At 45.1% G+C, this 11,531-nt stretch overlaps 1 protein-coding gene across 1 annotated transcript; it reads right to left on the bottom strand.

Annotated features, from left to right (window-relative positions):
- Positions 1-335: 335 nt before the first annotated feature.
- On the bottom strand, positions 336-9,952 carry LOC133469998 (oxygen-regulated protein 1-like). The gene is made up of 4 exons (XM_061757774.1): positions 9,806-9,952; positions 7,468-8,110; positions 6,990-7,146; positions 336-6,705 (listed from the first exon to the last, which is right to left on the bottom strand). Exons 2-4 carry the CDS (start codon positions 8,095-8,097, stop codon positions 1,667-1,669), a joined length of 5,826 nt encoding a protein of 1,941 aa, XP_061613758.1. The 5' UTR covers positions 8,098-8,110; positions 9,806-9,952; the 3' UTR covers positions 336-1,666.
- Positions 9,953-11,531: the final 1,579 nt, after the last annotated feature.

The raw sequence follows: 11,531 nt of genomic DNA, 5'->3' as shown, positions 1-11,531 counted from the left end.
TCACTTTTTTTTTTTAACAGGGATGCAAGAAGACCTCAATTAGCAGCGACACGTCATGTTGTAAATACTTATTTTAAGTATATTAAGTGTACTGGCATGTTTTCTTTTTCTTCTTTTAGTGCATTCTTCTACGCTCCTGTCACAACACAGTCCGGCTCGATGCTAGCGAAAACAAGCTTGGAACAACAAAAAAACGCTTCCTCAAGCAGGGAGAGGTGATAGCGATCTTGTCAGGATGAGAAACAACCAAGGTATTCCTTCAGGACAAGCACTCACTGACGCGTCTTGATTATTTGCATGTGGTGGTGACAGTGGTGTTGACACATGAGCAGACATTTGGAAATGTTTTTTTTTTATTATTCCTCCACAAGAGTTTAAAGACACAAAGTCGTCACAGCTGCCACATTTTCAACTATTGAAACTGCTCTTTTGAGAACACAACTTTAGCTAGAAACAATCTGATGGTCTAATGACACCAATAACACAGGTTACACACACACACTGATAATCAGGCCAAATTTGAGGATTATCCTTCCCTTGCGATCAAAGGCCAACTTGTTGGATGTGTCTGATGATTATCGTGTGGTGCATTAAAATAAATGTTTCCTCCCCGATCAACTCGGAAAACGATCAAAGCCGATCATCGTAAATGTTAAACCTGTTCATTATTTACAATGGCAATCCTTATATGTGTGGTCAACACCTAGTTGGGCCAATTAGGAGCGACGCGGGACATGGTTCTGTGTGTGGTTTGCTGCCTTGGTTATCTGGAGTACAACGCACAAGATAAAAGCAGTAAGTACACACTTGGTGATTCTCACATTTTTTAAATTGGTTAAGATGTGAAAAATCGATGTATGTACTCTGCTTTACAAAGTATGACGTACGAAAACATACTGTATAGTGTGACCCGAACCATGGGTCAAATCATAGCTGCACCTCCTCGCCTGACATCTGACATCTGCTGGGACTTGATCTCTCCTAAGTGCTTTAAAACCAGATTACGCTGGATCTTCCCAGAGCTTCTTTCCTCTCGACAGGCAAAAACCGTAAACAGAAACAAAACAAAACACCTATATTTACACGAGTTGCACTGATAGCTCTGAATATTGACAATAGGGGTGTAACGCTAAGTAAAAAAAATCCTTGTTGGGTGTGTACCTTGGTTTTAAGGTGAAAGTTCTGTTCACATTTTGTACAGTAAGTGAACTAAATGCTTCCCTTGCGTAAACAGGAACACATTTAAAATATTTTTTAAAAATCGAACTGCTAGCAGTCAATTCTCCCATGAATGAAAGATTCTCCAATATATGCCAAAAAAATTATAATTATTAAATATTTTCTTCTAAGGAAAGTGCAACAGCAGCAGTTCTTTTTAGGAAACAACAAGTGAAAATTTGTAGTGCCAAAAGCATGTCGCTAAGCCATGATGTCCACAAGTCAGAGGCTGAGCTACATGTTCGTTTACGTGGCTAATTACACTTCCCATCCCATACCTAATATGTTCCTTGTGGGAATTTTATATCGAACCATAAAATCTGAATACATGTACCATTACACCTTTAATACACCAACTTAAAACTTTAAGGAAGTCATTTTTCATGCCAAGGCTATGGCAACGTTAAAAAAATGTAGGCACCAAAGATGATATTCATGGGTAATCTCTTCACAAGATGGGACAGTTTTCGCCACAAAAGTTGTATAACAGATCTAACACGTCAGGCTCCTGGAGGCTTTGGCTCACCACACCGTGTCCTTTCTTGGGTTGCGCCACCACCACCACCACCTCACCATCCACCGGGAGCTCCACCAATGGGTGCACTTTGTTGTCCGGCATCCCGACAGCAGAGCCGTTTCTCTCGGGCCTCGTTTGAGCGGCGCTCTCCAGTTTTGCTTCCAGGACGCTCGGTTCGTCCTGACACACCTCTGAGTCGCTGGTGTGGGGCAAAGAGAAATAGGTGCACCTTTTGGACTTTTTATGGTCTTCCGGCTCGGATGTGGTACTAAAAAGGGAGTAAGGCGAGTCCTCTTGCGTGTCCTCGCAGTTGTCTTCATCTTGGGCGGAGTTGACCAGGTTTTTGTTGATTCCAGTCGGGTCGGAAATGGATTTCCGGATCAGCGCGTTGTCTCTGATGAGCCATCGTCCCTCGTCGATGGGAACGCTGTCCCGAGGTCCGACTTGTGCATTGAAAGCGATGCAGCGGGTTGCCTCTGTCAAGGTGTCCAGAGCATTGGTTGAGTTAAAGTAAGACAACTCTGACGCCGCTTTGCATCGGGCCGTGTGAAAGGGCGAGAAAATGTTGCAGTGCTTCTTTTTAGTTCCGGGTGCCAAAGGAAGCCTCTCGACGGCATTGCTCTTCCCGTAAAGCCTTTCGATGGTTCTCCTTACGAAGCCTTTGCTTATGGACTTCCGCACCGGATCTTCTTCACTACTCGACTGCTCGCTCGACATTCGGGATTGATATCCGCCGCCCACCGACATATCAGATGGTGACTCTGTTTTCAGGCTCTGCTTTGCATTATCTGCGGAACTCTTCGCCAGGAACATTTCCCTTATAGACTTGACCCTGTTGCCTTCAGGCTCCACGGTTACCACACCGCTGCAATCATAGCTGAAGGAGAGCGAGGACTGTGGGGCAGATAGGCTGCACTGCTGAAATGTTTCCATCGAGTCTTCGGATACAAGCGAGACGTTTTTGACATGTTTGTTGTACCTTGTCTTCTGGGCATCAGCAACCTGCTTTTCCAGAAGACTCACCCTCACCGCGACAGGCTGTGACGTTTCTTCGTCAGACAGATCTTTGGCAACTGCGACTTTGTCACATTTCATGTCCGTCACGGCGGCTTGACATTCCGTTAAATAGCCGTGTTCCTCCTCTGAGCGTGACGCTTTCTCATAGAAGCTCAACTCTTCCTCAGTGGAGCTTCGAATTTGCTCGTATTCGAGCACTGACGACTCTGTGTGGTCGTCACAACAGCTCTGGTCATTGCCGCTGTCATCAATGGCTGGATCTTGAGGATTGCCTCTCTCTGGATTGGAGTCACAAGTGAGTCTTTCATCCCCTAAAATGTCCTGCATCTCGTTTCTAATTTCTTCCTCATTCTCCTCTTTGTCAGGGCCAGATTGACTTTCCTCCGCAATACGGTTCAATCCCTTGTCTTCAACTTCCGGCTGAGCTTTATCCAGTCTCTGCATTTTGCCTTCAGTCTCTGGTTGGTGTTTTTCTGGACTTTCCTTCCGGCTGGGATTGAGTTCCACATAGCAGTCTTCTCCTTGTGGTTTGTCCTCACATTCCTCTTCTGAGCTTTGTACCTCAGTAGAATGCAAAACATGGTAAGAGTTCATTTTCTGCTGTGCTTCGTCATCATGAGCCAACTCATTGTGTTCCTCCATCCCATAACTGCAGCCCTCAGAATCAGCCTTCAGCTTCTTGGGACTCGCGCTGACAGACCCAGCTGAGAGAGACATGAGTTCTTCTTTAAGTGCATTGGGTATGTCAAGCCCTTCAATTATATCATCAATGGCCTGTTCCTCTTGATGTGTGTCCCCGAGCTCCTGGAAGCCCCTCCAACTGTCCAGGAGCTGCCTCGAGGCAGACTCCTGTAAAGCCGACACATTGTCTTCCAAACGGCGGGCGTCCTCCATGCTAGCAATTTCCCTCAGAGAGTCGATCATTCTCAAAGCCTCAGCACAGCTCACGTCATTCGCCCTCAGCTGGTCCACGTTGAGGATGGCGATGCTGTCCTTCAAGGCCACGATGGACAAGAACGCCAGGAGGACTTTGGACGAGGAGCCAAATGTCGAGGCCACGTGGGACGAGAAGTCTGGCACTCTGTTGAACTTTTCCAAGCACGATGGACGTTTGACTTGAGTGATTTGCCGGATGGACTTGATGGAGTAGCATACGTTTTCAAAGACAGGTTGCATGTTTGCCTGGTTGACGATGTTTGACGGCTGTGCTTGTACTTTTGTGTCAGTCATGGATTTCTCTTGATCTTGCTTTTGGAGCTCATCAGTCTGATTAGCAGTTTCATCTGTACATACTGGCTCTTTTATGGCCTGGAGACTGTTCAGCTGCTTTCTTTGGGATGGGGTTTTTCTTATTATATCGGCAGACTCTGAATCTGACGAAAAATTCCTGGAGAGCATCTTTCCTTTGGACTTGCGTCTGACCGGAGGCGATGCCAGGTCCATTGATTGGGAATGTGTGTTCTGTTTGCTTTGCTCGGATTTGGACAGCGTCTGCCTTTTCTTTGGCAAGGGACTTACATTTGGAGACATTTTCTTGTCTGCAGGATGGCGCTGTAACGATTGGGACCTTTTGGGAAGCTCAGAAGCCAAATTTTTGGATTGTGATTTTGGACTGGCGATGGTTTTTGGTGATGATACCACCTTTGTGCTGGGCAACGGGATATTTGGAGATGTTGGAACCTCACTTGATGGCATACTGACTGAGGACAACTGCTCTTCTGAGATTAGACTCTTTGGAGACATAGAAGAGCTACCTTTTGGATCTAAGAGTGATTGCTCTTTCTCTTCATTGTTACATACGGTAAATTTGTCCATACAAGACTTTCTGAGGGACATTTTCCTTTCCAGAGACACATTACTGACCAAAGGTGCCCTTTTGATCGACATAGATCTTGATAATGTTTCTTCCTCCTTTGGAACCTCAGCCTCCAGCAGTTGAGTCATTCTCATGACATGCTGGGCATGCGGTAAAGCCTGGGCAGATGGCGGGTGATTATCTGATGTTTGACTGCTCCCTGCTGGCTGCACGCACCTTGGGTTGCAGGCCACGTGATATTCAGGATTGGATTTTTCCAGCATTTTCTCTTCAGGCGGAGTCGGTAGAGCTAGATCTGTTGAAAGAACATGAAAACGCTCCTGTAGTTTTGCTTGGTTTTCGGTTTCGCTGGCAGGTGGTGTCTCTTTGTTGGTTTTAGGGTGAGCGTTTATTCCTTCTCTATTAATCTGATGGTTTGATGGAGCCATCTTGTTTTCCAAGGACAGGATTCTGTATCTGACAGAAGTCCCCCGCACATCCTCAGGTGATGTTTGCGTGGTTAATTCTCTGATATTCTCTCCATCAGCGGCAGGGATAAGTCCCTGATTTTCTATCCTGTCGGTCTTTCTTTGGCAGTCAGCAGGTTGGTTAATATGCGATTTCTTCAGCCAGTTCTGGACATATTCATTAGCAACAGAGCTGGAGGAGTCAAAAGCAGGCAGGGACATTTGCTCGCTAACATCATGATGCTTGTCTCTATTCACCGACGTCTGCCGGGTCAGCTCTCCCTGTGCCTCACTTACATTGGGATTCTGAAGTGTGTTTTGTTGCATTTTATCTGGTAGCTTTGTGCTCTTTGCTACAGCACTCCCCACCGTGCTCTTGGTCATCCTCCTTTTGAGCTTAGTCGGGCTTTTCGATGGTTTGAATTTATTTCCGTAAATCCTCCTGATGAACCCGGCACTGGAGAACGGTGTTACTTTCTTGCGTTTCTTCACGTTTACTGATACATTTTCTCTCTGCCTTTTACCAGGCGATAGAAGACGTCTAATGCCTTTGTTGCTTACTTTGGGGATCCTTCTGGACTTGGGTCGAGGTTGATTTTCTTTGCCTATGGTGGGCTTGGCTACCCGTTGCCTCATCTTTACTCTGCTATGCTTAGGAGAATGCAAGTCTGCTGTTACTGGCTTGTTCCCATCCTTCCAGATGCTAACAGACTCAGAGGCTGTTGAGGGTCCCCAGGGCTCATGTTCAAATTCGTCATTTGTGCGTAGATGTCCCTTTTCTGAATTAGCGGGCCTATAAAATGAACCCACATTTGCATTGTAATTATCCTGGCAGGTTTGCTGTTCATAGATATGCAAGACGGTTTCCGTGATCTCTTCCCCGCTGGATTCCATATGCATGATTTCAGCCGATTTATATGATGAGCCATTTGTGTTGCTCATGCTGTTATTGTCCATAGAGCTGAGCCTTCTGGGTTTGGGGATCGGTCTAGCGCTGCTCTGCTTGACCATGCAGTACTGCTCCGTCAGGGCTCCGTTTTCTGTTTCTTCGCTGTAAGAGTAAGATCCAATGGATCTAATGCTCTCTCTTGAAGCTTGCTTATTTCTGATTTGTTTATGTCCTGGGGTTGGTGCTCTCCTAGGAGATGTCGCTTGGATTTTAACAGCTTCCTCTTCATTGCTGCTTTGACTCAAAACCCCATTGCCCAGCGATGGCGGCCCCTCGTCGTGGTCGTCTTTGGATTCATTCTTGTTAATGGTGTCATTGAAGGAGATGGGGTCTTGTGAATCCGGTGTGGTGGCACAGACATCCTGCTCTGACTCTGGCTCGGGCAAACAGGCCATGTTGTTAAGATGATTGTCCACGCTGGAGCGGGTCAGGGTGGTCGTCCAATGGAGGGTCTCCTCCTCCTTGACGGTCAAGCGCACCCTCATCTCCACTGTCATGCTGCCATCCTGGTTCACCCGGAAGGACTTTTCAATGTCATCCTCGTCAGGCAGCATGCAGTCCTGCTCTCCGCCCTCTGTTTCGGCGACGACTCCAGACTCATACTCCAAAGAGTTGGAGGGGTGGCTTGGCAGGTCGCACGAGCTTTCCATGAGGGAGTTTTGAATCTTGTTCACAATGTAGCGCTCTGATGACGTGGAGAATTTTCTTGATTTGGACCCGTACGATTGTGACTTCTTTTTGCCTTCTCGACCAAGAAGCAGTGTAAATAAAGTCCAAAGATTTCATGCAGCAGTGTAGGATGAGGAGTATACCCAGGAGGTATGAAGGAAGAAGAGAGAAAAAACTATTAGAAAGATGGTCTGTCTATGAGTAGTGAGCCTCACAGACGTCTTATGTAGGTCATCTACAGTGTTATACGTGATATCATCGCGTCAGCACTTTCTCAGGCTTTATCCTGTGATACTAGGTAGATTACATGGGTCACATGACCCAAGGCCCCCCTGGATTGAAGCGAATGGGGCTTACGGTTCAGAGCCTTCAGTCTCCCGACGCTCATCTGATTGTCGGACGGCCTCCTGGACCCTGGTGACTTCTGGGTGTTGTAGTTTGCCGGCCTGAATGTCTCTTTGCCCGCTGCCACCACCACGCCAGAGCACAAGATCAAGCTAGGGAGCCCTTCCACCTTTGACAAACAAAATAAAAATGTCACTTTCAGGAAGCATAACACAGCAAGACCGATTTCATTGAGAAGTTTCCCTTGGAGCCATGACTGAAAATATCGTTGTGCATGTCACTGGGATCTTCTCAGTTGAAAGCAGATCCCTGACTAGTAGCCTTACATGGCAGTATCCCAGAATGCAGTGGAAGGGATTAGGGTGAGCGCTAAAGATGTTTAAGACTTTCCCCTTATGGCCCGGCCATTTACAGTGCAGCGCTAAATCCTATATGGGTCAGTCATCCTGCCACCCAAAGGGGAAACATGAAAAGTTATGGATGCACTTACGCGTCTGCCGTCAGCCGTGTGTAGCTTCACCACGTGGAACTGCATCATCTCCGAAATATATTCCAGAATCCACTCAAAAGTCGTCGAACTCCTCTTTTGGATCACCACCTTGTGTTTGACCGAAGGGTCTCCATTCCGAAAGACCACCAGTCTCTTTGGCGTGTGCACAAGCACGGGTTCCTGGCGCCCAGGGAAGGCCCTGGGCCGCTGCAAGGTCCGGCGGCGGGAGCTCGCAGGCCTGGCGTGGTACCAGGGTGCCAGCTTCTTCCTAGCCAGTGCCAGGTTGATGGGTTTTACCTTCCTGCTGTCAGAGCAAATGTAGGACTTTCCATCCTCTAGCTCGTCCAGTGTGTTAATGGCATGAACCCCACGGGGGGTGGTGATGTTCCTCACCCCGAATGGCAGGGGCACCTTCTTGGACAGGCTGTCCAGGAGGGCATCAAATGTTTTGAAGGTGCGGTTGTTGACGACCATGCGGAGGCCGCTGAACTGAGGATCGCCGCTCTTGTAGAAGCACACCCGCTTGGATGGAATTGGGTTGGTGACGCTCGCATGACGGAGGGTGCCGATGGTGCGCAGACTCCCTGACGACTGGTCAGGGGGGAACCTGCGAAGGTCCAACTCGTTCATCTCTGATGATTGGCTGCGAGGGTGGGAAAAGACAGTTTGATATTCTGCAGTTGCCTTTATTTGAATTTGTCCAAATGATTTCTGCTGTGCATTACATTAGTTTCTTAGGAACAGCGATAATCATGAGGATTATTCACTTGTTTTTCATCGAAAATTGCAAATATGTGATTTATTTATTTTTATTCTTGTTAATTCTATTTGTCGATAACAATTATCAAGTCATACAGAACAAGCTCCATAGTGAAAAACTGTTTTTTGTGTGTTTGTTTACTGCTACTACTACCAACTTAAGATGTGTCACTTTCAGCCATGACATAAACACAGGGTTAAAAATACCTGTGAACGTGTGGCCACAGGAGACCAACAATTTGATTTTAGGTCTGGACGGTTCAAAATAATATTTGACGGTTGATCAACACTTCCAAATAGGTTAACAAACGTTGCGTTGGAGGACAACTTAATGATGTGCAGGCACGTGGCTTGCATCAGGCCAACATATGTTGTTTACTTGAGTCACAGCCATCAAGTGACAACTTGATCGGACTTCTGGGAAAGACGCCAACACAAATGTGATTTCCTGCTTACTGGTTACCAACCCCAGCAGGATGTTGAGAGAGAAAAAAAACAGAAGCATAAAACTTGCAGAGTATAGTTACTTCAGTAAAACTACCAATTATTGAGGCATAGGGGCCATTCTTCTAGCAGATTGTTGTCTTTTTTGGGGGGAGTCAGGGCTCACCATGCCTAAAAACGCATCAGTTTTGGCAAGCCTATGCCTCCTGGTGAAAATATATGTATTTAAATACAACCAAATACAAATACAACCCCTCTCAACTCACTCAGTAGCGCCCCATTTTCACTAGTCGACATAACATTCGGCTGACGTGTCCATCGTAACACGATTCACGAAAAAAGTCTCAAGGACCCATGCATGGAATTGAACACAAAGTCACCCATTTTGATTTGAAGCAGCCATTTGGGGTGAATTCCAGGGCTGGAACTGTGATAAACTCTTTCTTCGGAATTCGCCCAAATGAGCCTTGATCGAAGGCTCAGGTAATCCTCGACAGATGGGCAATGCCATCCAAGGCCATCTAATATGGACAGAGCATGAAAAAGCGGCTGCGAGGGCCCGCTCATCACTGCTCGCAGCTTTATTTGACTTTCGGATTGAAGCTAAATATATACGCTGTGCTTAACAAACGTATTAGACCACCTGGCAAGTGCTTAAACGTGGATTCTTAATTTACCATTTTGAAAAGGAATAAGGCATTTCAAACCACTAAAACTTTTGTGTTTTTTTTTTTCTGTTTAGGAATGCAAGTAAATAACTAGAATTTAACATAAATAATCACGTGTTACTATTTGTCTGGACTTTTTTTTTTTTCTAAAAGTCTGTTTGAGAATGCTTAGCAATTACAAAATAGATCATTTAACCTTAAAAATATCATTTGGGTTGGAAAAAACGTCTAACCCTAACGACAAATCAGAAAATTCACGGATCATTTTAGCATTTAAAAAAAATGATAGCCCTTCTTCAACGTTGTGTATTAGAAATTGCATATGAAATGACTATCTTGTTCAATCAAAGCTAATAGTAATTATCTTGACTTTTCCAGTGGAATTTAAGAGATTCTGATAATGATTCTCTGTGGCTTTGGAGTCCAAATCATACCACAACATCCCGTAAAATGAATCCAAAACTCACCTAGGTGGTCATGCTGAAACTCCCAACTTGTTATTTCCTTCTTTTTGAGGCTCTACATCCCGACTTGTGCACGAGTGGCTTCCACGGTAACTGTTTATTTCGGGCTGCACCATCGCGGCTAATTTGCTTAATCTTTTCTCAGCGCTAATCCCTCGATGCTAGTGCAACACACTGGGCAATCGTCCTCATGTTTATGCAGTAGGTTTTGCCCACAAACCCACGTGGATGGTAAACTTTGATATACAAGTCTTTGTGGTCATATTTTTCCAGTAACACCTTCATAAAAAAAAATAATAAAAAAAATGACAGGTTGCGAGGATGCTAACGTTGCTAACGAGTGTGTGGTTTTATTAGTGCAGGGTGGGTTTAATCTCATTGAGAAGCTCTTTTGATAATAAGGATTAAAGGGTTCTTCACTCGCAAGACCCTCAGGGACTAAATGAAGTGAAGCCTTGCGATTCGGACAAGCTCTGACACCAATAGCGAAATCAGCCAGGAATTTACCACCCCCTCAATAAACGTTTAGAATTACTACCAACATTCATAGTTTTAACCCAAACTTTGATCCCAAAACACTTTTTAAAGTCACTTATTTGAGTAAGGATGAGATCGTGGGAAGGTAGTACGGAAAGATGGAAGGTAATGAGGGTGGTATGAAAGGATGGTAGGAACAAAAAAGGAAGGATGAAGAGAGGGAGGAAAGGAAGGTACGGAAGAGGGATGAAGGAAGGGATGAAAGATGCAGCTAGGAAGGAGGGAGGGAAGGAAACAAGGATGGTTTGAAAGGAAAGAAGGGAGGAAGTAGGGAGGAGTCACGGATGGAAGGAAAGATGAAGTAGGAAGAATAAATGGATGCAAGGAAGGACAAGGATGGGATGAAATAAAGGAAAGGAAGGAATTGCATAAATAATACTTTCCAAAATGTCTATTTCAACACCGATATTAGCGCCAAGATTCGTTTCCAATCGGGCAATAATATTAATACAATTTCATGTGTGAACGACTAGCGTGTCTGCAATCCAACCTCCAAATAAACTTGCCCGCCGTTGTTTTTCCGTTTCTCTCGAGACAATTAAAGCTGGGCCGCACCTGTGAAGCTTTTAGCCGCTCAGCTTTACGCCTAACCTACTCAATTATCGCACGTTGCGTAACGGCCGGCCAAAAGTGAGCCGTGCTTTTTTTGCGCCACGGGAGCCGTGACCTCATGCCACGAGCAATGGAATGTACCAACTCGCTCAGGGGTGGGCACACTGTGGCTCGCGGCCCACATAAGGCCCGCTCTGGTCTTGAAATTGACAGGATCAAGAGGCCTGTCATGTTTGAGCTCTTTATTTAGATCTTTTTTCTGAAAATGGGTTCATTAAAATAGAGGTGTTTTTGTTGTTGTTGTTTTTTACCTAAAATTGGTTTGTTAAAATGTTTTTTAATTTTATTATTTATTTTACATTTTTTTTAACCCCCAAAATTCTTGAATAAGCAGGGATATACCGCCAATACGCGTTTGGAGGTTGGTTCCACCCCGGCAAAAAATATATAAATATGTATTTTTTAAACCCTCTAATAGTCGAGTCCGGAGGTGCCACTATAGTTAAAAAAAAATTACGTATGCATTTAACATGTTTTATTTGGTTAACTAATTGGTTAAATTGATTCAATTAACAATAATAATACAGTTAAACTGATCCTGAATCATTGTATTATTAAAATTAACTATTTGACATATCTT

Source organism: Phyllopteryx taeniolatus, chromosome 20, assembly GCF_024500385.1.
Source record: "Phyllopteryx taeniolatus isolate TA_2022b chromosome 20, UOR_Ptae_1.2, whole genome shotgun sequence".
NCBI classification, from domain to species: Eukaryota; Metazoa; Chordata; class Actinopteri; order Syngnathiformes; family Syngnathidae; genus Phyllopteryx; species Phyllopteryx taeniolatus.
This window is presented reverse-complemented; position numbering and strand designations above follow the sequence as displayed.

Coding starts and splice junctions, on each gene's coding strand:
- LOC133469998 (XM_061757774.1), bottom strand. CDS start 8,097: ATGAACGAGTTGGACCTTCGCAGGTTCCCCCCTGACCAGTCGTCAGGG. Junction 7,147..7,467: donor ACACGGCTGACGGCAGACGC/GTAAGTGCATCC, acceptor TGTTTGTCAAAG/GTGGAAGGGCTCCCTAGCTT. Junction 6,706..6,989: donor GAGACTGAAGGCTCTGAACC/GTAAGCCCCATT, acceptor TTGGTCGAGAAG/GCAAAAAGAAGTCACAATCG.